This window comes from Excalfactoria chinensis, chromosome 2 (genome assembly GCF_039878825.1).
Source record: "Excalfactoria chinensis isolate bCotChi1 chromosome 2, bCotChi1.hap2, whole genome shotgun sequence".
Classification (NCBI taxonomy): Eukaryota; Metazoa; Chordata; class Aves; order Galliformes; family Phasianidae; genus Excalfactoria; species Excalfactoria chinensis.
Genome location: NC_092826.1, coordinates 121,520,388 through 121,548,063, shown reverse-complemented (window position 1 = coordinate 121,548,063; position 27,676 = coordinate 121,520,388). Strand labels below are relative to the sequence as shown.

General features: G+C 35.6%; 1 protein-coding gene across 3 annotated transcripts in view; it reads left to right on the top strand.

The window, feature by feature from the left end:
• The window catches only part of ZNF804B (zinc finger protein 804B), a 206,427-nt gene that overhangs the window by 165,368 nt on the left and 13,383 nt on the right, over positions 1-27,676 (top strand). For all 3 annotated transcript variants that reach the window (XM_072330027.1, XM_072330026.1, XM_072330029.1), the window contains exon 2: positions 10,633-10,776. In XM_072330027.1, the coding sequence (XP_072186128.1) occupies positions 10,633-10,776 (144 nt within the window). The remainder of the gene's footprint in view (positions 1-10,632; positions 10,777-27,676) is intronic.

Here is a 27,676-nt window from a genome sequence, read left to right as displayed (position 1 = left end):
GAATTTGCAAGGAAAGAAGTGTCAGTGTGATGTCTACGAAGTAATTACTTTTAAAGGCTGTGTTGGTACAGAATTTGAGTGAAAGGGAAGTAATAAATAAGTTTATTATAAATACTTTTCCTATGCTTACTAATATACTTGTCTTGCAAATCTGTAACTCTTTAAACTTTTCATACACACTGTAAGTACAAACTCAGACTGAAATATTTAATAGTTTGTAAATTACATGATTACAGGCAGTTGATATACTTTACACAAAATACTAGCCTCTTTCATGCTGTAGCCATTCAGGAAAGTCTGAATAGATAAGAGGGCTACATTGCTGCTAGAAATTACTGTTTGCTTGATTCTGCTTACGTGTATACTTCTATGTTGCCAAAAATCATTCAGTAGTTTTTTATTGTATTTTAATCAGGAACAGGTCATTTACAATGTTGAATATAAACACGGTGAGGAAATGTCACCCACTCATTGTTAATTCATTGAGCCATCTATTTTAATTAGATCAAGAGCTTGAGGGATCACGCACCAGTATTTATTTTCATTACAGAAACACTGTCAAATCTGTTATCTAATAAGATTGTGCACTGATTTATAACACAGGTGGTTACTGAAGATTTTCTGTACTATCAATGATCTAAAATCAAAATTATGAAATACTTCTGTTAACTCTTAAAAAGAAAAAACTAAGAAGTGTGAAATAGTAAAGCAAGAAATTTGAGTAGTATTCTAGGAATTGAGAACTCAACACTTCTATTTGCAATAGGTGATGGAGAAGCAAAAAATAATCTTTCAAGTTAAGAGACAGCCCAGCTTATTTTTCTGAAATCAGGAACCTCTAACATTGCACTGTGTTCAATGAGTTCATGAGATTAATTGACACCTCAGGAGGCCTCATGAAACAGCATCAAACTGTAATCAGCCACTTGAGTTGTTGTCTCAGGAAGCCTCAGGTCTCCACAGCAGCAATAGAAGTGCTCGTTATGTCTAGATAATATATTCCCATCCAAGCACTTGTGACAGAATTAGCTCTATGGTATACAGTTTATTCATCTGAGGGCAGATGAACATAGATCATCTTTTATTTGTTCAACATGGTATTTATTTAAAATCTTTCATGCCCCAGATGCTGACATATTTTTTCAAACAGCGTACTGTATTCTACTATGCTGCTCCTAATACCCACAATCATGTATGGTGAATTCAAGAGCAGAACAGGCAGTTTCTATCAGTTTGGTACCATATTAGTTTAATACTCAAAAATATTTTAAAAAATCTGGGTTTGATTTAAATATTATTATTTTCCTTTTCCATATCTCAATTTTCTTTTTCTTTTTTTTTTTTTTTTTTTTTTTTTTTTTTCCCCCAACATTCTTCTTCAGAATAGCAAAACTTTCATTGGCTCCAGACATGGAGATGGAGGTGGCTGCACCTCAGATTTGCTGTGACCCAGTTCTTTGCAGGGGGACCTTGCCTAGACACACAAAGCCAGGTACTGGGAGGACCACTCAAGGAAAACATTTTCTAAGTGGGCCTTCATGCTCTTTTGGAATATGTCCTTATTACAGTTAAAATCAATGAGAAAGTTGGTAAGTGTCATAGAGATGTCTCAGTAAATCATGTGTACGCTTTTGCAAACTCACCAACACTGCGGACTCACAGCATCAACACATTAACATCACTACTGATTTTACTGCCCCAAAAACAGAAATTGGCAGACAGAATCAGGTTTCTGTCACCACCGTGGGTAGTAATTTGTTGGAAGGTGGGGATCAGGAAAAAAACAAAGAGGGAAGCAAACAAAGCCACAGTATTATGCAGGATAATCTGTAAGGCAAGTAGCATGTGAGAAGACTAAAAGGATACTGGAGCTGAGGTACACCAACTGTGGAAACCATGAATAAAACTGTAAGGTGGTTTGTTGCTTCTGAGGTATTGCTTCTTATATGTCCCTGCTTGCTTCAGCAGAGCATTCAGTCTCTCCTGCTGAGGAGACAACTTCATGCTGAGCAAAAAAAAACCCAGCGCTTTAACTCACTCCCAGAGGAAGTTTAGAACAGAGCATATGATGCAAGAATATAGACAATGCACATAGTATTTAGAATTTATTGATTTAAGGTGAATTCCGTTTTAAGTCTGGAGGTATTGGATAAAATCTGAATTAGTGTTTTCAGTCAACAGTTGTTTTCTACAGTCAGCAATCATGTCTTTCAAGTAATTTATGTGATCTGTTAGTAACTACTGTCTTTTGCTTGTGGACATGCTCCTGAGTCTTGCATTCATCACACAAAAGTAATTGTGGAAAGAAGCTGTTTTCCCTTAAGGCACAGCGGAGATTCTGCTGGGCAATTATTCCTGTCTGATGGCTGTTGAGCATGTGATGCCAGAGTTTTACGTTGAAAATTGCCATAATAGTGCCATAAATCTGCAATTTGATGCCCATTTGTGTTGAGAAATTAAATGACTTTTAATTGCCTGATGTACTGCAGGGTGTGTTTCAGACCATAGACATTTTTCTAAAAAAGAGCTAGAATAGGTATTAATTCCATATCCTTTTTTCTATTCTTCCCTTCTTAATTTCTCCCTTCTACCTTCTCTCCCTCCCATGCATATCTTCTTTATAATTTCATTTGGTAGAAGAATGAAAGGCATTATTGTGTTTTTTTGTGTTTTTTTTTTGAATTTTGAAATCAAGATCCATGGAAGAGTGTTACATGTGTGTGTGAGTAACATTCCTTCTTCCATTTAACTTTGAAAGAAAACAATGTTTTGAGTTTCTGTTGAAAAAATGTGCAAAAAAAAAATGCTTGAAAAGCTAATGTACACAATTATTCTGGTTTCTGAAAAAAAAAAAAAAAGAAAGAAAAAAAAAGCAGAAAGAAAAGAAAAAAAGAGACCAATTTGGGTTTCATAAATGTTTATTAATATTTTGTCATAAAGTTAGCATTTATTCTCTATTGCTATGAGCAATAGAAACTCGTTGAATTATTTCACACTGGTTGTCTTTAACGTTACAACATCTGAAAAGAAAGAGTCAAACACTATTAAATAAGAGGGTGTCAGTGTTTAATGTTATTGTTATTAAAGACTATAAAAAGCTATCTGACATGATTAGTCTGTATTGCATGAAAAACACACTTGCTAAGAAAAGATTCTAATAAGCAAGGATGAATTGTATGATTGCTGTTCCTGAACCCATAACAAATATTTTCCTACACAGCTACTGCATGATCAATATCATTATTACAAAGGGCCTTGACCTACCTTGAATATGAAAGACACTGAACATCCTAAGTTAAATTGTTTATTGTTCTATAGGAAAAGGTCAACATGTACAAGGATCTTAACTTAAGTCCAGTAGGTTTCATCTCAAAAGAGGTGTCAGGCAAAAAAAATAATAATAAATCACACTGCATAACCTATTAATTGCAGTGCTGGAACACACACTGTACTCTAAAAGCTGCAATTGAAAAAATGAGAATGGAAAGAGACAAATGGAGGATTCACTCTTCAGATTAATTGATAGCACCTTACTCATCATAAAAGAGGTGAAAGAAATAATCACTGTAAAGGAAAAGAGAGAAAGTACCATGAAATAGCGAACAAATTGAAGGGACTGACTTTAAATGAAAGGCAGACATTATTGTCAAAATCAGATTCACTGGAGGACTTGTGCTTGTGCAGAGAAACAGGACTATGAGGAAAAAGTGAGTGGTGCATTTATTTCTTCTGCATAACAGGAACAATTCTTCTGACCAAGTTAGATGATACATTTCTGTTCTATCTGCATTTTAAGTTAGTCATATTGAAATATAGCTTCAGTGAAGTCTTAGTAGGGAGTCCTGATTGACATTTGTTAGCAAAGGCCATATACAGATCAGCTAGAGATGTTCTAGGACCCCTTATTATTTTCTGTCTTTTTAGTCTTTTAGTATTTGCTTTTAAATGTCTAGTATATAACCCTAGCAGTAATAAAACCACATTCCTTTCCACTGTTAACACAGAAATTGTTTCATCCTCTATCATCATGGACCAACTCTGATAGTTGTGGCAAAGTTTGTGTACTTGTGTTCCTGCGAGTCACATCCCTTCATCTTCTTGGGACTGTAGCTCTACTTACAGAATCTCTACAGAAATTACATGTTCTTCATAACAGAATTAGTATTTGAAAATTTATTTCATAGAAAATAAAAAAGACTTTAAATAATACAAGTTAAATGCACTATATAGAATGCAGATTAACACCGAAGATCTGAACGGCCTGCTAGTGCTTTTCTTCAAATTCATATTTTCTATAAGTCTGATTCGAATCAACATTCCTTATTTTGATCTTAAATGGGCTACGAATAAGTTTGTGACTCCTTGAAGTTACAGGTTTTAGATGGATCTGGTCGATCATTTCTACCAGCATTATACTCTGAAAGAAATATCAGACCTGCTAAAAGCATTGCACTTTCCATGTCTCAGTATTCTAGTGGCAAATGGAAGTGTATATAACTGAAAATGCTGCAGGAATATATAGAGTGTGAAAATAATATGAAAATGTTTGTTTGCAGAAGTTTGTAGATGTCCTCTATAAGTCAATTGAGAGTGAAAGCATTACTACTTTTGAAGAAAAATTTATTCCTTTGCTATAGATAATTCTGAAACTCCTAAATGTATATCTTGCATTGACAGAAACTATACATAGAATATTCAAATGGAGGATGGCAGAACTTGTGTGCAGTAAATGAAATCAGTTCCAGACAGAGGTGGGTAGAATTCCCTATAAGACCCTACAGAGGTGAGCTCTAAATGTTAGCAACCAGCAAACGTGATTTTGGCATACTATCCGTATTTCAAGTGCTTAGAAGACCATTCACACCTCCTATGAGTGGATTTCTATTTCAACCAAAGAAAGTTATTTGCTTTTCATTCTATCTCCACAGCAAAACTTCCCTAAGAATTCTTTTAGTTAGTAGAACAGAGTTGCGTCCTGGTAAAAAAAAAAAAAAAAAAAAAAAAAAAAAAAAAAAAAGCTGAACCATGCTGATATTCAGTTTTACATCCTAATTTTGGCACGTTTGTATGACCTTCAAGTTTCCCATTGCACACATATGCTTTGATTAATTCCTTTTCCCTTTCACTTATGCACTGAGTTATATAGACATGTTGCTTAGCTGCATAATATATATATATATATATAAAGGCATGTAAATGCATTTATCTCAAGAGATGATGGATGAATAAGAAGTGATAAATGAGCACTCAAAACAAAAGTTCAGCAATTGCTGTCCCTACTCATCTACGTACAAGTCTTCAGCATTCAGAGATGTGCTGTACAAGCCCAAGAAGTTTTACAAACTCACCCCCCAAATTTACTTACAAATGTTCACATGAATTTTAGAATGAAATAATAAATTACAATTTGAAATGCAGTTTCCCTAATTTAAGCAGGGAACTCACTAGTTCTTAAATATCTTATCCTTACTTCCCTGCTCAGGGTTCCTTGAATATATCTAGATCTTTCTCAAATTGTGAGGGCCAATACTGTCTCAGAGTACTTGATCTACATGTCTAGTTGCATTTGCTCCAGCAGTAAGGCCTAATCTCTCAGGCACAGCAACATAGAAAATACTGTCATGCTGTGACATAGGGATGCCTGAGATTGTACAGGCTGATGATTGTTAGATGACTATGTAGGGCAGAGAGAACCTGGTGAAATCACATTCTTGCTTCCTGTAGAATGTAGTCCTTCTGTTATTCCAGGATTGCAGTCAGCTTTGTCTCCAGAGGAACAAGCAAGTTCACTCTGCAATGAAAGCCTCAGAATGAACAATCATACATAGTGGGGATGATGAAAGACCAGGTTCCAGGATGGAAGTTATCTGCTGGTGTATATGTACCCAATAGTATTTTACAGCTGACATTTCACCAATACTGAATCAAGTAGAATGATTACCCTCAGTATCTTACATATAACACTACTATTAACATGCCAGAATGTGGTTTGCCTTGACTTTCACTGCTGACTTTCATTTCATTTCTTTCCTTTTCTACTCTAACCTCCCAGACCTCTATCCTTGTATTTGTATTTACTCAAGTTATTCAGTCTAGTATTGGTGGATGTGATTTCCCTATCCAGTGTGCAGAATTTTACACCATCTTATGGAATGTTATCTTTCTGATTTTAGCCCATATCTCATGAATGTTACAGTCATTTTTAATTTTGGTCCTACTCTCTAAAGCATTTCTAATCCTGCATTATAAATTCCTGTCATTAATAGATTTCAAGCATAAACACAGTTCATCATCTAACTTGCTAATGAAAATGCTCTTAAAATGCTCTGATATAGAATATAATCCTGTACCTCATTCACATGCTTATGTCCTGCATGTCCTTTAGCCTCTATGCTGACAAGCTGTGAGAAAAGAGGCACCTCATTAATGGTAGCAATATTTAATGCTAACACTCATTATCTAATCTGAGTCACAGAATTATATGTAAGATATAAAACTCCACAACTCTGATTGCTTATGTGTGCAAAGAAGGAGTGGTCTGTCAGAAGTTGAGCTCTGCATTCATATAACAGTTAGATGTTCTAACTAATTGTATGTTTCCATTCTGATCTAGAAAGAGGTGACCAAAAATGGGTTAATGATACCACATTTTTTCCTCATCTTATATTTACAAGCACTGTGGATTTACTCCACTATATGTGTAGAAATCCATGGGTTTATACAAAACTACCTCTGAAAGTTTTACTGTAACATGACCTACATTTCACCTTAGTCGACTTGAACATAGCAGATATATTTACTATCAATTCATGAAGCAAGCAGTGTAGTATTACTTTGTCTAGATCAGCATACTTTAATGGCCATGCAGTCTATTAAATATCTTTTACAGACTCTGCATTTAATAAATGATTTCTAATTGACTAGTTGTCAGTGGCAACATTCTAGAAAACTCAGTTACATGGGATTTTTCATTGATTTTCCCTGTATTAGAAAATGAAATGTCAGATACCATTAATTGCATTTTCACAATGGGAAGCATGCTGCAAAAGTAACTGCTAAGTGAAAGCACTTCCAGGCTAATGTGTGATAGAGGTATTCTTGTTAAATGAATCCAATATATAAACATTTATTACAGTTATGTGCCTCTGTGGGCCAAATTGATGTGAATGTAATTATAATCTATAATATGAAGTCATTTTGCACATTTCTAGGGAAAAAAAAAATGCTTTCAGGTATATTCTGCACTCATTTATCACTATGCAGTATATTATCTGCACCCAGGAACATGGCAAGTGGTTAACCCATGGTTTTTGGGAGCTCTTATCTGTGCAGTGCCTGAATCATCTCTGAGATCAACATGTGCTTATTTTTAGCCACCCATGCCTCAAAGACACAGCTGCTAATTTATGTTATCTTACAACTAGACTCACGTTTACCCAGGTTACGTGGCAGTACTAGGTAGAGTACAGTCTTGAATAAAATCTACGAGACTGTGGCACACATTCACTATCAATGGTGCTCCCCAGTCTGAAATACATTTGTGCATCTTTCCAGCTTTCTGTGGCTACATTAGTGTACTAAGCCTCTTGAGATCACAATTGCTTTATACAGATGTACTTATATGTCTCTTTCATGCGATCACATTTGTTGTGCCAGAGTTGGCCAGCAATCTCTATAGTTGAAGGGAAACGATACTAAGTCTGTATGTGAAAATGTATTTGATTGCACACAGTTTACTATAGTGCAAGAAGTTCTTATGTCTTTGTGGAGAAAAAAAAAATCCATGACCTTCCTAAAGTATGTGATGTAGCATTCAATTTCCCTGCATCTGATCGATAAGCAAGCGGGAAATTATATCTTTTGCCATGGTAGACAAGCATAATTAAGCAATAAGGCAATGGAGGTAGTTGTGATTATCTTAGGATGCACCTGGGAGCTGCCTTGTTGCTATTTTAAAACATATTTATGCTAAGGGAACTGTACTAATTTCAGCTGAGAAAGATATAGTTGGCAGTTTGGAATGCTCATGAACAGCAGTTTCAGTTGTGCTTCACAGAGAGTAATGTGGTGTGTTCACCCCAAACAATTAGGATTCTCCTTCAACAGAAGTAAAGATGGAGCAGGCTGTAAACATTTAATTGACAGTTCAGAAACAGTAAAGGAAAACAAAACAATTATGCTTTGGCTGGTTGCCAGCAAGTGCAAAACTTACATTTTTACTAGTTTAGAATAAAAATGCTTTGCCTCCAACACTTGACTTCCAAGGAAGGCATCACTGCATAATTAATGTTATTGCATCCACATTCTAATTTATGCATTTTAATTATACCAAAGGCCCAGTGAATAATTAATGTTAGCAAAACAATGGGTTGGAAGCATAAGCTGAAAAGTATCACTTTTTAATGGGCTTTGTAGATTTAAATAACTAATGGAAGCCATTTAACTGTTTCATTACAAGAACATTTTCCACTAATAAAATCAAGTATTAGCTACCATGACCGAGTAGCCTCTCATGTGGAGAAGTGAGTTAGCTCAAGCTACTTGCTTATTGAAACAATCAATCTGAATATATCACAGTAAACTAATCCACCTGAGCCATACGCATGCAGGAAAAAAAGTTATTTGGATGTTGTTCTGTGGGACAGACTGGCATGTTGTTGGCAGCATTTACAAGATGTAAAATCAAAATTCCAGCACAAATTCCTCTTTGACCTCCTGTCTTCAAGCTGGTCAGTCCATACAAATTTTGTGGGGAGATTTAGAACTGAATATAAAAGAATACAATATGGAACTCATTATCCCTGGGTTCAGCAATCTAAAATTGAGGATGTAGTCCAGGTTAGTAATTTAGAGTCTCACAGTGGTTGATAGAGAGATATAGCACTTCTGGAGAGAGTTTCATCTCATACTAAAATAGGTTTTTTGAAGTAGATAGAATTAATCATTATCTGGCAGTGGCTATCCTTTTTTTTTTTTTTTTTTTTTTAATTTTTTTTTTTCTATTTCTTATAGAGGAAGCTTAGAGTAGTGCCTTTGGTGTACTGTCCTACACCTAGCTCCTAGGCAGGCTACTTTAGCTAAAGTTCCCTTCAATAGCAATGCAAAGCCTCTAAGCTACCATGTGAGGAAGACCTACTGATATGAACCTGATGGCACATAGATCAGGGCAAAGCTGCAGGGCTTTGGATTCCTCCAAAGCTCTCATGTGCCATATGGACAACCAACATCTCTGCTGTCTGCTCAAGTCCCAGGATGAAAACCCACAATTTCATTAAGAAAGTTCTTTCCTTTCAAAAGAGTCACACACATGGCTCTGTTCTGCCTTAAATCTTCACCCTGGTGCCTAGACTACTGCCAAGCAGTGTGACCCAGGAGCGTCCCAGCCACGTAGTGTGTCCCAGCTCAGGCCTACCTTGGGTTTGCTGCAGGCAGGGTGGTGGAACTATGCACACATCAGACAGCACTGTCTGCATAGCATGGGAAGTCTAGTTTTTAAATGTACACATTTCTCACAGTGAATACAAAAAATGATGAATTACTGCAATCCTTGGCAACAGCTTTTGTGCACTCAAGTAATATCAGCTTGTCAATGTGAATATAAAATTAATCACTTTCACCAACTTTTTCAGTAATTCTTTCCATGTCAGACAGAAGTTTGCTCTTTAAACTCTACAGTAAAAGATTCAAGTATAATAATAATAATAATAATAACAATAATAATATAGTGAAGGTCTTATAAAAAAATATAAAATTGGCGAAGGCTGCTTCCAATGTGGAATAACAGTTCTAAGTGCATTATTTGTAGGTTAGTAACTAATGGTTCCAATGTTTTAAGCTTTCTTTGTATACCGGGTACATATTGAAAGCATAATATATGTCCCTTCAGAGCAGCTCTCTATGTAATTTGTGAGACACAGAGGGAGAAATCACTTGTATTTTCCCTTTCTGTCAGCTGTTTGTCTGACCCTGGCTATATTCTTGCACTAGGGCAGTGTGAGAGGTGTGCCAGATCACATCAATGGTTGTGCCCGTGTCTGTTGGATGATGGCTGCACTGGGCAGGGTGGTTTGTGTGGGATGATATGTGGGTGTGGAGGAAGGGACATGGCAGCATGGTGGCACTGTTCCAGGGGAATCTCAGCTGGCCACAGCCAGCTGCTGTCTGGTCCTGCTGAATATTTGATGTGAGGTAGAAAGCAGTACACAAAAGAAGATCTGTCTTGGTAGCAGGCTAAAACTGGCTGCTTTCTTCTGAGCAATGGCATCTGAAAGAGCAGAGATGGAGCAGGTGTGCCAACTGCTGTAGCACTCAACTCATCTTCCTGGTATTTTATTTACTCCTCACTGCCAGGTCATCCACTCAAAAGCCAGGTCACGCCTTGGTGGTATTCCTCTTAGCCTTAGTTCTCTGTATTTTGATTACTATGGTACCTAAAGGAAGAGCTAAGAATAATTATTCAAGTAATACAATTATTTAATTAAATACAACTCTAGAAAAAAGCTTTTAAATATGTATTGTGATACTAAGGTGGTTCCTGGTGAGCTAGCAGTTCCAGTTTCTGGTGTTTTTAGTGTGGATGACAAAAACAGCATGAGCTCATCATCTGAGTCTCCATTTGCTTCTGCCTTTCAGGACTATGCTGAGAAGGAGAAAGCTGCAGCCAAGGCTCTGGAGGATGTGAAGGCTAACTTCTACTGCGAACTGTGTGACAAGCAGTACCACAAACACCAGGAATTTGACAACCATATCAATTCTTATGACCATGCTCACAAGCAGGTAAACCTGACACTTGTCAGTCTGTTTTATAGCTGTCCATCTTCTGTCTTTCCTGATTTTGGGGGATTCCTAAATTCACTCAAGTAAAGGACAGGTTAGCATGTGATTGTGATACATGTTATTTTTTATCAAAATCAAATGTAAAATATTTATCATTTTATTTTCATTTTATTCTTTCACCACAATCTATGCCTCTTTCCAAGGATCACTCTGAGTTTTAGATAGCTTCTCAATACTAATATTGAAATAGATTTAAATATGAACTTACAAACTGGAAGGGGGGCTTAAGGGTGGTTGGCAGGAAACATCTCCTCAAATATCTAGGTCCCTCTTTTGGTTTCAGGAGGCATATGATGATGCTGCAAGGATGTAAGTAAGTACGATTCTTCAAGCTGATCAAACTGTTTCAGGGGCACAAAAACAGGGTGTTTTTTTTAGGATTTTTTTTTTTTTTAAACATATATAGAAATGAAATTAAAATCTATGTCTCGTGAAATTTTTCAGGGTGGAATATATTTTGCCTTGCATGCACTAAATAACTGCTACTCTTGAAAAAAAAGATATTGGAAAAATACAGTAGCTATTATTTGTCATCATTTTTGAACCTTCTTAATCAGGTCTGAATGTGGTAGGTGTGCCATACCAATGTATGCCTATTATCATTCTATGTTTGCTGCCTGCATCTCAGTTTTCAACTAATTTTAGCAAAACACATATTCCAGTTGACACTGTGGAAGAAAAATGCAATTAATTCTTGCAAGCATTCCAGAGTTTTACAAAATTCATTTGCAAAGTTCAGGAATGAACTGAACCTCTTGTGTAACTTACCATATGTTAAGAAGTAGCATGTGAAAAGTTAGAAATGTAGCAGGTTTCCATAAATGCACCTTATTTTACTGTTTTTCTCCTTGCTCTTACATGTGTTACGCAGTTCAATTTGTTATGCGTTTGTGCACATTGAAGTTACAAGGGCAATAATGTCTCCTGGGTGATCACACTTCTGGTTACATGGAGGTCAGGGGCTACCTTGAAAATCTATGAAGCATTTAGGAGCTGCAGGTATTTCTTCCAGAGAATGAGAAATAATAAATGCCAAAGACAACAAGCAGTGCTAAAGGCAGAATTCCTTGCTCACACTGTAAGCAATCTTATTGTTCTTTGTAGTATTATAGAAGATGTAAATCATCCTGGCATTTTCTGTGTATGTCTATTGCAGCACTAAACGAATGAACTGCCCACACACCATGACAAACCATCCTGCTGAATCCAACTACCCCAGGTTTTGCTGTCCATAAGGTTCTTCTGGCCCATCACTCTCAAACCACATATAGATCCACCTAACATTTTTATTTATTAAACCCAAAGCAATTCTTTACATCACAGCTTCATTAATTAATCTGTAAAAATGGTTCTAATACTACAAAACATTTCCAGATCCTAAGCATGCGACTCTAATCCATATAAATCCATCTACTGCACAGATAATTTTTCACCCTTCAGCCAATTTTCTACTTGTCAGAGATGCATCTGAATTCAAATGAATCAATCTTTGCCCCTCCCTCTTCTCTACAACCACTGCAATTAACAGCTTATGCAAAGTAGAACAGCCTTCTTGATGCACCACATACATTTGTTTTGTTGCAGCAGAGGTTTTGGATTCTTGTATTATATAACAGTGTTTAATTTCATTTGTAGGTAAATTCAGTGCTTTAAAACCTGCCAGACTGATGATACTGTGTAAGCAGAGACTCATGGAAATACACAACACATTTAGAATAGCAACTGGCAGTAAAAGCTCACCCCATCCTGCCCTTTCAGATGTAGTTCAGCAGCTCAAGCTAGCACAGGATTAGCTAGCTATCCTCCTGATGTGACAGGGTAATTCAGTCTCATCTCCCTTCTCACTTCTTGACTGCTCAGCCAAGTTTTGGAACCTTGCCTCTAGGAATAACATGGATGCTGCATTTCTTCTGACTTTCATTGTTAGTCACAGAAAAACCTATCTTATTTATCAAGATAATTTTCTGAGATAAGTTAATTTTAATTACCTTAACTTCAAAATGTTTGTTCTGGGAACTGTAGTAGCCACCAGAAAACTTCTGTTCTCCTTTCTCAGCAGAAATTTTAGGGTACCATTATTTGTCTACATGGATAAGTTCTGAGAAAAATCTTTCTAATAGAGATTAAATAAAATGAGAGACTCTTTATAGCTCAGGAACAATATTGTACAGTCCCATCCCCCCTTGTGATTTCCTTTCTAAATTCTGCTACTTAGAAATCTGTATTAAACTGGCAGTGCTGTTTAGAGAAGATATAAAGACAGAAAAAAGGATATTGCACTGAGCACTTGTCATAAGACTTTTGTTTCCCTTCCTGAGGAAACAGATTTTATTCAGAGACTTATGATCTTAATCTACCAATATTATGGTTTTATAAAATTAACTTTGTGATTGATTTTTTAGCTATGACTGCAACCAGTTCTACAGCAGAAAGTATGGAATTCTGGTCTTCTCATTTGGTATAACAGCCATTGCCTTCCTTGGCCCCAGAGGACTGCAAAACATTAAGAAATCAGTTTGGCCTTGTTTGTGCAGCCAGGCTTCTGTTGCATTAGCTTATTCTCGTGCAGTACTCTCAGAGATACTTTCTTCCTCTACACACTACTGACATGCAAATATATGCAAATACAGTGTATGTATATGCAAATAAATACACATATATACAGAAAAAATTCTGAATCAGGAGTACTTCAAGATCATCTGTGCTTCTATTTTCATTGTTTTCTAGCACTAAAATGATCCTGGAGAGGTATAATATGATTTAAATGTAATTTATTACTTTTGAATGAGAATTAAATAGCTCTTATTTCTTAATGCCGTCTTGACACTATTATTCTTAGATAGTGTTGTCAGCATCTTCCCTGCTGTACTACTCTGTAATCATTTCTCATAGAAATTATTATTTCCTATTATTGTAAAATAATTTCTCTCAGTGCAAGGCTGAATAAAGTGATCTCCAAATCTCTGTGTAAGTGGAAGCCTGCACTCCCACCCAGCTTTACCTAAGCTCTCTATTTTTAAGCCCGATACCCTCCAACTGGGGCAAGAATTAGGGTGCCCTCAGGAGCACCCCTCCTCACATCACAATACAGCCCTGTGCGTGAATGTCTCACTAACCCAGTACATAAACAGCTTTCTTCCTTTGTGGTTTTCCTTTGTTATGAAATCTATTACTCTGTTAACTCCTAAGCAGCAGTCATAGTCAGTAGCAAATTTGGTAAATCTGCAATATCTTTTCATTCAAGCATTGTAGCACCTGCAACAATGCTTGTTCTCACTTGCTCATGGCGTTCTCCCCAGGAGAAGCTGGCCACATCAGAACTGATTACCTTGGCTCTATATAAACTGCCTGATCACAGGAAAAGGAAATAGTCCTGGTGTGAATTAGCTCAAAAGTTATTATGATGCAGATGTTCAACGTAGGCTGCTTCTTATAAATATAATACCTATATTCAAATTTATGTTACACATTGAGCCACAAATAATAGGTAATATAGATTTTTATTTTTTTTTTCTTAACAGGATAGTTAAGTCACTTGCTTCTGTAAAAGGAAACCAAACTTGAGGAGAGATATCTATTTGGTTAATGTTATTAAATGCAGTCTTTTAGTACCCCCAGGTCATTCATAGCATTCATTCATTCACTTAATGTTGAAGTCCTGGGAGCTTTCCACTTTTGTATAAATTATCCTTGGTAATCAGCAATGACTTCTGATATCATCAAAGGGGAAAACCACATATCTGTTTCATGTACTGCAAAAAATAATAACGATGATGATGATGATGATGATAGTAGAAATAAGCAGCAAAGAAAAACAAGGCTGTATTGCCATCTTGGGGTTTCTGATGACAAAACAGGTTGCTTACATTCGTTTGGATGATAAAAATTAAATTTTACAGTACTGTGAAGTAAACGAACAGAAGTTAAAGTCTACACTAGTTTACATGCACATATATTTATCTTAGAATTTAAATCCATGCACACTAGCACTTGGGTGTATTTTTTGAATGAAAGTCTGATTTAGTGTGTACAGCTGTAGGCACTTGCCAGTAAGCCTTTATTGTGCTTGTGGATTTACTCTAATTCAGACAGAGATTTAGCTACTATTAAACATCAAAGTTAGCAAATATGCTTACATTTTAGCTAGCCTTGCCTCTAACACCTAGAAAATACACTGATAAGTAAACACAGAGAAAGCTCCAGGAATTTGTGTAATACTGAAATTTTGTTCATTCATCTTTAGGGTGTTGTTTTTTCTCTGAGGATGTGTATGTTTATTGGAGGAAAATCTCATATTTTGGCTCTTGGGTATGCATCTCTTATTACCCAAACAATTTTCACCTGGAGCAAAGATTGGTTTGGAAGTAGCTCAGAGATTTCACCTTGGGATCTGGGAGCAAAGGCAAACAGAGCAACATCCATAAACCTTTTTTTAGACAAAGTGCTGTGTATTTAGTTGTCAGAATATACTAACCAAAAGAGAAAGATCTGCCTCAGCATGAAAGTACATGAGAATGTGTGTATGTGTAATCTCTCCTTTTTTCCCTTGAGATATTGGTGGGCCAATTGTTCACCTTGTACTACAATTTCAAGGCCAGATTGTGCACTTGAAGTCTGTACTCTCCATGTTCCCCCCTCAGAAAATAACCTCTAAATTAAAAAAAGTAATAAAATTAAAAAAAAAATCAGCTTAGATTGATGTTTGCTAAGAAATGCATGCATATTTTAAATTAAATTTTCACATTTGTCTTAACAGTCTTAAGAAAGACAGAACCATATCTTCATTAAAAGTTGATCTGGAGACAGCAAGAGAAACAGAGATATGGTTAGATTCTCTCAGTTGGTATAGAAATAGACTGGAAATGAGAAAGGGATTTTTTATATATTGTAGTTTCTGTCTTGCTTTTCTTTGGTACCAGTAAATTGCTATGATCAAAAGGAACAATCACAAACAAGTGATTTTGTGTGTGCCATTTGGAGAGTATAAAATTAGGCCCAGTCCTGGAAATAACAGTGAATATTCTTAGCTGTATGCCTGTAAGCAGCCTCACAAAATTAAACAAAACCATTCAAATACATAAAATGAAGCAAAATTAGATGTCTTATGAGAGGGGTTTTACAGATGAAAATTATTATTTCTTTTTTCCATCTCCAGAACATTCACCATATGTATCTCAGATGCTTCTGAAATCAAATGCTTGAAGTATGATTCAATATGGTCAACAGTTGTTCAGATTTTCCCATGCTTTATTCTCTAATTTCAGTGTAATACCAAGTTCAGTGAAATACCAATTTATATTTAGCGTTAGGCAAGTTTACTTCCAGTTTATGTTTTAACTGTCTCCAGTAGAGGCATACTTAGAATGATCATCTGTGGTTGTATACACTTTGTCAGACACTTTTTTCATCACAGTATTTTTTTTCTCAAGAATCCTTTGCTTTTGAAACAGAAGAATTCCTATCTATCTACTGTTTTCTATTCATTGTTCTAATGTGTACACACTGTACATTTCTAGCATACTTCTTGTTTTCTTTGGTATGAAAATCAAAGCTAAAAGGAAATAATTCATCTGTATGGTCTATTGTATCATTTCAGTATCTTTCTGTCTTAGAGAAACACTGTTCTCTTGCTCATTCTGAAACCAGTGGTTTTTGCTCTAATTCTTCTGCAGCCTCACACATCCTTAGCTATTCATCATACATTAATTTTCCATTGTGTGCTCTTGTTCATCCTCCCCAAAATGACTTCACTCCTGTAACATCTTGAAGAAAGAGATTTTGATAATTTTGTTGAGTAATTCTCATTTTCTCACACTTTTCCCACAATTGTCATACTATGTTCATGTCATTCTTTCAGAATTTATTGTTGTGAATGAAATTCTTCTGAACTTTTCTTCTTAAATTAGTTCTGACTGCTAACTGGATTACCCTATATTTTTTATTGGATGGTTAAATACAGAACTGGCTGTGATTTCTATTATTAAGATTTCTAAACATTTTGTATTTTAAGACCCAACTTCTGTTGCTTTCAGAGCTTGGGCTGAATTTATACTTATTTATTTATTTTCCTGGAATCTTGGCTTTACAAAATTAGAATATAAATATATATACTATTTGTAAAGTAAAGCATAGAGGAATGCCAGGACACCAGAATCAATACTGTGTGGTTGACCTTATTTGATATTTTTATGCACAGGTGTCATGGTTTTGCAATTTAATTTTGCTATCAGTATTCCACATCATAACATCATGATAAAGCATAAATAATGTTAACTAAATGTGCAGCTCACAGAAGAAGACTACATGTCCCAGAGAACATCACGGTCAGGGATAAGTCATATGACAAGGTCACTATATAATCTGACTTTGGGGCTGGACTTCCGCTCTTGGATCCTGCCAGGCAGGGGGGAGCCATGTGGGAGCGTTCCAGCCATTTCGCCTAGAGTTACAGTAGGCCTCTCAGTTTCGGGACTCACTCTCTCCTATTTTACTTGATTCATTAGCCTTGTATTATATTGTGTTATCCTGTATTTCAATATAGTATTTAGTAAAATAAGTTTACCTCCTTAGATTGCTGCCGCTGTTTTTTTTCCATTCCCCTTTTTCTGGTCATTTTCTGGGCCAGGGGACCCTACGGGGCGGTTGCCCCTGCCATGGGCACAGGTAAATCTAGGTAACCCATGGCAACAGGTTCTTTAATACAACCTTTATTCACAGAATTGCATGTTGTTTTCCTTGAGGAAAGCTCTCTGACTCAGTACTAAGGATGGACTATACTGAAAGAATCTATCTTGTACAAGGGACAAGGCTCTTGGTGATGAGAGAATGGATAACATGAGATGAAGAAGTGGGTTTAGAAAGTAAGTATGGGAATAAGTGTGGAGGACGAAGAGAGACTTATGGCATGGACTTATGGCTCTTGAACTGGAAGATAAAATGAAAGATGTGTACAAAAAAAATGGGGTGTGTGTAGGGGGTGGGGGGTGGGAAATAGGAAGAACAAATAAGTGGAGAAATAATCCATCAGTAAAGGGGAATAACAGGGTAAAGCACAAAGGGAGACATTCAAGGTCAGCCACTGACACTGAAGCCATTCCCGTTAAAGCAGAGGAACTGAGCAAATCAACCAGGTAAAATATAAGAAAATTAGCTGTTATTTTGAAAGGTAATTCCTTTAACAAAAATACCACAGATGTTATATTGGCACATAATGTTACTCTTATATATTGAAAATAATACCAAAGTGACATCAAAAATCACTGTGATCTGAAAAAAATAAAATGTATAATGATGTTAATCTAATATGATTCCATCTTCTATTACTAGTAGACAGCATAAGACCAAAATACCAAAATACTCTATTTTATTGGCCTGTATATTCCTTTCTGTTATTCAGAAACAGAGAAATGCTGCCTTTCTAAGAGCATGTTTACATCATGTCTGTTTTGCTTCAAAGCACTTGCAATCCTGCATCTTTGAAATGCTGAAGCTGTGATGAAGTGAAACAGGCAATCAGGTTCTGTCAAATCGCAGAAGCTGATGTAAATAAAGGCAGCATAAAGCAACACAGGATGACATCAGAATTTAAGCTAAGTTATTGTACAGCATATGAGCAAAAGTAGGATGAAAGAATGTAAACCATATCCTTGCGTCTCTGTATGAAGTACATTCATTTTACCAGTTTGAGGTGATATTAAAATGAATGCTTAGTTCATGATATCATTCAAGGTTTTCTTGAATTTTTAGCTATGCTGCATAGACATGCTTCAATTGCACACTACGGAAAATGCATTTAACAGAGCAGCTCCAGAGCAGGAGAAGCAGCATTATAAAATACCACTGAGCACATTTTGGCAACTGGGGGTTACTTGAGGCAACAGATTCCAAAGAAATGTCACCAAAAACTACTACAAATAACACTGAGTTGCTTTTAAATTTAATGTCTAGATAAGCTAAATTGTTAAATGCTAGATGCTGTGGAATTACATTTGGTGTTCTTTAGAATGAATGCTAATTAGCATGTAAATTAGCAATTTAACCCTCTTTAAATTGGAAAAGAACCCATGGGACTCTTAATTTCATAGTTGTTAATGATGGTCCAATGACTGTGAGATATTTCTTAAGTATTTCATTATATAAGGAATTACAGAGGTTTATTATCAGATTTTGGCATTTAAGACATAGCAATAACCAGAATGTTGGGTAGAGAATGTTAGGTGTCCTTTGCATTCCTCTCAGAGGGTACACTTTTTAATTGCTCAAGTTTTATAACTAGTTCTTCAAGCAGGAGGAATGGTTGATGCAGTATAACCAAAGGTTTATTGAAAAAAAGAAAAAAAAAAAAAAGGAAACTGAAGGATAAGATTTATTAGGGGGGCGGGGGGGGATCACCACATGACCCCATACTAAATAGTCACAACCAGTTTTGGGCAACCATTTTTTCAATATTTTGATGCTGGTCTTGAAGGTCCTGTGGGTTGTTTCCAACCTGAGCAATTCTATGACAGACAATTTGCTGTTAATGATTAAGCAAGTCTGGACACAGATTCACAGAATATTTCCTGTGCCAGCTTCAAAAGGCTGATGAACAGTTGGTAAAGTTGTTTGTAGACCACATACTTTGCAGATTTTATGTATGCATTTGTACACCTGTGAGAGAATTCAGTGGATCTGGAATAATTAGTGTCATTTAAGGTCAGGCTCAGGAAGCTGCTTTTAGTTGATAGGAAGAGAGAAGTACCAGACACTGTAATTGTGTTTGATTGTTCTCTATTCACAAATACTTAGATTCATATTTGTGGAGTGACTTGTAGAATGACATAGTATTTAACAAGATTAAGGAACTTCTGCAGGTTACAAAAAATCCTCACAAATTCTGGGCCAATTTTCTGTCACAGTCAGACTTTTGGAAACATTAGGCAATTAAATAGTTCCACCATCAGATATATGCAGAAAAATTATGCTATTATTATCTTCTGCAAAACTTCTAAACAATGCTCTCTTATTCATATCTTTCTGGAAAAAGAATATTTCTTCTAATCCTACTCGTCACGACAAAGATATATGCTGCCCTGTGAACATCTGTTTAGAATCTGTATCTATTATAGTTCTGTTCATTTCTGACCATCTGTACCTTCCATGCAGTAATTAATGTGCAAGAATTTAGCAGTGTAATTGATTCCCGAGGAGCATTAAAGTCATGCTAATCAACAATGTTTGTGTTTGAGGAAATGCACGATGTACCTCATATGTCTTTAAGGGGCATATATAAAAAAAAAAAAAAAAAGAAACAACAAATATTTAAAAGTAAACCAGAAATATTTCTATGCATTACCAAGATACCAATAAAGATGGTGGGTTTAGTAATTTATTACCTTTTCTTAGTTAAAAGCATTAATTAACATCTTTTAATGTGTCTCCAAGGGAAAAATAAAGGAAGTAACCCAGACTAATTATCATTTCACTGCTTTAGCAATTTTGTAATAATTAGGCTCCACCAGGAGCTATTAAAAAGATGAGGGTACTTTAAACATCTTCTCAGATTAAATTGCTGGAGAACATCTAGAGAAATACAGATGATATTCATGAGAATCTCAAATAAATATATTAAAACAGGTGATGTGACCACACAAAAAAAAAAAAAAAAAAAAAAAAAAAAAGTGAATGTTTCATATCATATCATAGTATCATAGTATCATAGTATTGTGCGAGTTGGAAGGGACCTTAGAGATCATCGAGTCCAACTCCCGGGATTCGAGCCCTCTGTGTAGCAGAGCGGCACTTCTACCCCCTGCTCCACAGGGGGGATTTGAACCCGGGTCCCCTGGTGTTGCAGACGGGAATTCTACCGCTGCGCCACCGGGGCCAGTTTCCTTGATACAAAGTTAATTTGGGGGGAATTTGAGATATTCAGAAATATTTCTCTTTGGGAAGATTTACATCATCAAGCTTCAGATAGGTTGAAATCAATCAGAAAGACTGAAATACACTGTTTAACCGGTACAGCTTTAAAAGCTTTTAAAATACTAATTGTAACACATTACATTTACTGTTCCTAAGTTAAAATCAGCACGATGACAGGCATAACTTTAAAGTTTTGTGCTTCATTATTATTTAGCTGAATTGACATCAAGTCTCTTGAACATACTGTAAACTTTCATTTTTCAATAAGGAAGTTTTCATAAGTTTACTTCTTTCAGTAAGACAAAAAGGTAAAGAAATCCCAAATGATAAAATTTCCTACAAAGGAGAAATTCTGGTTCCTTAAACAAATGCGTAAATATGAAGCAATTTAAATATGAAATAATTGACATAAGAACCTTGGAATATTGTAGGAGTCATTCTATATGTGTTTTCTCTGGTAGTTTACAGACCCTTAGCATGTTAAAGGATTCTTAGCTTTTCTTCCTTCAAAATAAAAACTTCGAAATACTGATGTATACTGAAAACAGAAGTGCAAGAAGAACAACATTCCATTGTTCTGTATTTATACTCCTCCTTTAGAATCTGTGAAATTCAGCAAGGTTATTAATCATATGTTATAACTTTCTGCATTTATTGCGAGTCTGGTTTGGATCTCTAGATTTAGATAACAATTAGATGAAGAATAGGAACAAGTCACAATTAGCAGAGAATTACTGGGTAAAGTAATATGTTTAAGGGTAAAAGAAAACAATTCATTAAATCACAGCCATCAATATTTTCCTCTGAAAATTTGCCGAAAAGATACACTACATTTTTTTGCCTTTTTCAAGAATTTCAGTATATTCAGACTACTCTTGTTCTTTATTTCAAAGAAAAATCCAGTCTTCTAATGCTTTTCATACCATTTGAGCCCATGCTATAGCAGGCATTCCTTTCATTCATACTTCAGGTTGTCCACTGAGGCTGTGGATGCCCCCTCCCTGCAAGCATTCCAGGCCAGGCTGGATGGGGCTTTGGTCTGTAGCAGGAGGTTGGAACTGGATGATCTTAAAGGTCCCTTCAAACCCAAACCATTCTGTGATTCTGTATAAGTATGGCTCCTCAATAGCTAGGGTCAGATTTTAATTTTCTTCCCATTTTGGAATTTATAACAACATAACATCCCTGTGCTTGATTAAAATGGGAAATGAAGACTCTGGCTTATGATTTGAAAACAATCATAAATTGGAGCTACATGCATGCAAAACATAGGCCAGTAAATCTAAGCTTGGAGCACACAATAATTACTACAGTGATTTTCTGTTGTTTCTAGGAAATGAAAACCATTTTTTAGATAATTCCTTATTTATTTGTAGAGTTCATCAAGCTGAACAAGGTCTTTTTAAAAACTAAACCACTAATACCTGGAAAAACAATAGAATCTTTTTCAAAAACCAAAAGTAAATATGATCCTGTTGCCCTACTTCTTCTCTGCATCTGAGTCACTTAGGACAAGGAATATACAGTTCCTATCATCATGCTTTCTCTGGGATGCTGCATACTTTAAGAGAATTCTTGTTCTACTTGAGTACACAAACTTACAACCATACTTTTATAAAAGAAATAACTCAAATTCAGGGTTGTAGTAGAGTACTTGAATAAGAAGCAATGATGTAAATAAAAGATCAACTTCAAATTTTACAGCAATAAAACTATGCTGAGAGCAAATAATAAAATAAAGCCTGCTCAAAACACTGTTCATGTCAAGTGACAGACAGAGAATTTGAGAAGAGGCATAATGCAATTTAGAAGCAGTGAGTGATAATTCAGCTTTATAACATTTAAAAGTTTCCATGTCTACATAAAAAGTAAGTGTTCATTTACAGAATTATTTAAGAGCAAACCCAATGAGATATAGTCTAGAGCACAGGTAAGAGGGAAAAAGGAGATATTAAATGTTGCCACCCATTACTTCCAAAATATGCAAGGTGATCATCTCCACTCACTTTCAAGGGATCGTTTTCTAAAGGAGTATTAAATTAACTTTAAATTATGGAATCAAAGTGGAAGTATGTCAAGTTGCAGCTCAGTGAACTGTTATGCACCAGTGGGCCAAGACACATACTTGACTGTGCGCATGCTTTTATCTCCCTGTCTAAGTGAAAGCCCCAGGCACTGCAGGTTGCAACAGCAATTTGTTCAAGGGGACCAAATACAAATAACAGATTTCAAATAAATAATATTTTTAGTAAGTGGCAATAAAAAGTACACTGGATAGACCAATATACTTTTTCCTTTATAAAATGGAAAATAGGGCACCACTTACTCTGCAGTTTGGTCATCTTTCTCCCTGACACGCTAACTTTGCTTAGGAAGCACCTTATTCTTTTTGTGGCTTCAGTGGGAAATGCTGATTACCTGGAAAGAGAGATGGATGGGTCATGTAGAGGGAAGAAAGAAAACTAAAATTAAGGGACACAACACAATAATTATGCAGGACAGAATTGGAAAAGAAATAACAGAATAATATATGATCAAAATACCCATTTTTTAACTGGTAAATGTCATAATTTACAGAGATGTGTTCTCAGAAGATTGTCTCAGATAATCAAAGGCTAAACCAGGCTGTGGCAGGAGTGAATTGACCTTGAAAACAAATGGGACATCTGCTTATCTTCTCCTGTAAATAAACCAAAGCCTGGAACATAAAGTGCTATTCCAGTCCCATGCATGAGGAAATTATAATTAACAGATTATCCTTTAAAATTTGTTGACTATCTGGGCCTCCCTTTTGTCACAGATTGCACAAAAATGCTTTAAATTGTGTTTGGATTAATCCACATTATGAGTCTCTATAGAGTAGATTTTTAACATACACATTATTAGTTATCATGATGATCAACACAGGTATGTAGGAAAAATTGATTGGACTGTATTTAGTAACATAAATTGGTTTAAGGAAGATAGTTCAATGGTGGTGAAAAGGATGATCAAGAAGGTTGGAAGGAGGAATTAAAGTGGAAAGATGTGAGAGAGACTTAGGAAATTTTAAAGAGCATTTGGCAGATGGTTTAAGAACCAAAATCCCACAACTGAAAAAAGACCAAATAGGTTATAAACAGCTAATCTTGTTTAGAAGGAAAGTCAATTCTCTGTGGCTTAAATTTATAATAAAGGAAAGGAAAAATGGATAGTAAAGATCATAAATCAGGAGTGAAGAAATTGGAAAAAAGTGATAGAGGAAGTAAAAAGAGCAAAAGGAAAATTTGTAGTCATCAGAGGTGAGGGCAAGAAGGTTTCTGAAAGCATATTGAAGACATAAAGAATCTTCTGATCTGAAAAGAAATGAGTTACTTGTCAGCAGTGATGTAAAAAAGACTATTTAATACAGTTTTCTGTTCTATACTTGGGGCAAAGCCAGATGATTTAGTCACATTTATGATGTTTATGGTGATTGCAAAGTACCACTCTAGAGGCAGCTAGGAAGAATATTAAACAGCATAATCTAAACCTAAATATTTTTATACCAGCAGATTCAGGTAGCCTACATTTAATGTTAGGAAAGAGATGGCCATAAACTCTTGTTCATTAATGTTGATTCTTAATAAGTCTCAGAGCATGAGACGAAGTTACATCAAGCTACAAACCATGTTACTATTTAAAGGGAACAAACAAGAAAATTTGTCATGCTGACATCAGTGCCAGGGAAAATTCTGGCATGACTGATACAGCACTCCATAAAGTATTGAAGAACGATCATATAATTAATATCATTTAATTTGCTTTATGTAAAATAGATTTTGTCAATTTATCTATTAGAAAGTAGGAAATTGGGATGTTTTCACTCTTGTGTTATTAAGAAGTTTCAGTCAGATGACTGAAAGTCATTTGCTGTCTTTTTTTTTATTGACAAATTATTACATGTAGATGACATTTATCAAACCCCCTTTTCTCTGATCAGCCATTTTGTTATAATATTCTAGCCAGGTTTCTGGTTACTTTTAACTCTTCTACTCCAGAAGAGACCTGTCTTCATTAAGTAAGCAGAAGATAAAGAATGTTTTGCACTTGATTTAACAAGTAAAACAACCTAAAAGGTTTTTTATGGATAGCTATTACTTCCTATTAGAAAAAGCAATATTCTACTTCCTTGAAGCATTTGATGATGCTTCTGCTTATATCTAGTTTTAATATCCTTCATGCATATAGGATTTTTCACTCTTCGCCCTGACAGAATAAATTTTCATCTGAAGTACAGTTAAAAGTTCCTGTCACAAACACTGCAACTATCTCAAGTACATATTAAAGTGACTCCTTTTGGTGATGAGCTTGTTCTCTAGCACAGCAGTCCAGAGCCACTCTGTAGTGGCCTGCTGATTCATCTTTCCTTTAGGTAAACTATAGGCACAGCAAAATGTTTTGGTATGAATTTATTTCATGCTTTATCCTAGTACCCTCATCACTATCATGGTTGCTGAGAATCTACAGATGATAAAGGTAAATCAAATTTAGGTTTAATTTAGATGTCATCTTTCCTCTTGCTTCAATAGGCTGGTAACAAGTGAGGTGTGCTAATTAATTGTACATTTGTGGGTGCTGATTTGACCTCCTCCTTGTTCTTCTCATAAATTACTCCATTTCTCTTTGCCTTCATTTCTTTATTTGGAAAATATTAGCATGGTAAAAGGATGTGTTTCATAAGATTTCTGAGATTTTTGTGACTCTGAAAGTCTGATGACAACACTGAAGGAATTTTGTGGCCATTCATTTGAACTGCCTTTTGAATTCTTGAATAACTGAAACTGGTGATTTGGAATTTCACTGCCACAATTAGAATAAGGAAAAATTAAACAGTGAGGCAGGCTTCAAAAAGATGTGGAGAAGGCTGAAGCATTTTTAAAGTACGCTGACAAGTACTGAAAGTTTTGATAGGATAAATTCTTTTGTGGCATCTGTAATACCAGGTTTGGTTATGGGGTTGTTGTTTTTTGGGGGTTTTGTTTGTTTCTTTGTTTTTCTCTTTGAGCTACTTACATGAGAAAGAAAAAGATAAAAACAATAAGCTGTTGTTTTTCTGTGGCTAAGAATCAGCACCAGAGACACAGATGAGGCAGGCTGTGCATGAACATACAGTGAAGAAACAGTCCTGTAACAAGAATCTTATCTGTGAAACATGTTACTTTTAGAAGGTAAATTACTCTGTGTTCCAAAATGGTAGTGAATGTATCTAATCAAATCGTACAGTACCCAGCCAGCTTGCTGGAGCATGTGACAACAAATTCATTGGAAATGATATAAATGTGGGTGGTCAAGCAGAGCATATGCTGAACCTGCAAATAGCTCAGGCCTTCAAATGAATGAATTGCTGCCACAGTGCCTGTTCTGTCCTCTCCCATGAGGAAATGGCCCCCTGAAATCCATCTGTTTTAACTGTACTTAGTAATTTCTCAAGTGCCATACAAATGTGCCCCGAATTACAGTAGCTCAAACTCATAATCCAGGAAGTGGATGAAATCAGTACAATTAGAAAGAATATTTGCAGATATGGCTGAACAGTAAGAAGCTCCCACAAAAAAAAAAAAAAAAACAAACAAAAAAAACCCCAAACAAACAAAAAAGAAAAGACACAGGTAAGCACTAGGTCTTTTTGCTTTCTGGCACCAAGATCCATTGCAAAATATCAGATCCTTTTATAAAGATTTAGGGACAGCTTCTACGAAGAAACATGAAAATAAGCTCTCCAAACGCCTACTTGTAATTTCTCCTTTTAATTGGATCTGTGATCAAAAATTTACTCACTGATGTTTGGATTCTGCAGGGCAAATCTAGGGATAAAATTTTTTCCACCTGTGCTGTCATTTCATTCCCCAAATCAACAATTTTCCCATTCACTCCTGCTAAAAATATTGAACCTGTCAAGACTGGCTATAATAAAATCTACTCCAAAAAATGGTCATTATCACACACTTCAAAGTGATCTGTAAGTAATTAATTGTAAAATATATGAAAATTTCTCAGGCAATTTTTGAGTTTCATATCTCAGTGTAAATTCTTGTATCTAATAGTCTTTTGCATTTATTTTTAGGAGTTTACCATAGCAAATCAAATTCCTTCACTTCTGTTTCCTCTTATTCACTTGGAGACTAATACTGTAAGCATCAGCCATGAACTCTATCATTCTCATGTTATGGTTTGCAGCATAAATTCAATTTACAAATAATGTACTTGGCTCCAATGCTAGGGTTACAGGCAAGAGAGTAATTACTTAAAATCATATTCCATCCTTTTTCTCATTTGACCCTTCTATGGTGAATTTGATTAGAACTCAAGGTGCTTTTCAACGAAGTGAAGCCAGTCATGCACTCAAACACATATGTTATTTTACGGACTTAAGATTCGAAAAATGCTATTTGCACGTGACAGACCACATATACCTGATGCTGACTGAAGTAACCAGAAGGGCATAATACATTTTTATCTGGGGTTCCAGTGCTTTCTAGTAAAGAATATCTTGTGGGATGCATTGAGTGTGAATGCTATTCTGAAAAAAACCTGTATGTAAGTGGAAAAAGTCACGTAACTCACACTGACCTGACATTTTCTGATTTAATGAGTGAGATTTTAACAAATTTCTTCCAAAGCTGCTTTCTATTTAAATCAAAGTAGTTACACCATCGTGAAGAAGAACAGGATTTTTCTAAACGTACTTGCAGCGACACCTATTTGCTCCAATAGCTGAAGTAGAAGGATTCTGCGAATTCCACATACATCTCTATAAGAAATTCAACCTGACCTCTAGCACAATTCTAAAAAGGAGAAGTTCTCCCCAGTCTGTTCCCTCTGGTCCTCAAATTGTGAGAAAGTACATGAGAGAAATGATAAAAAAGGTTCTTGAAGCCAAAAATCTCCTTGAGAAAGAGGTCTGAAAAAATCTGGC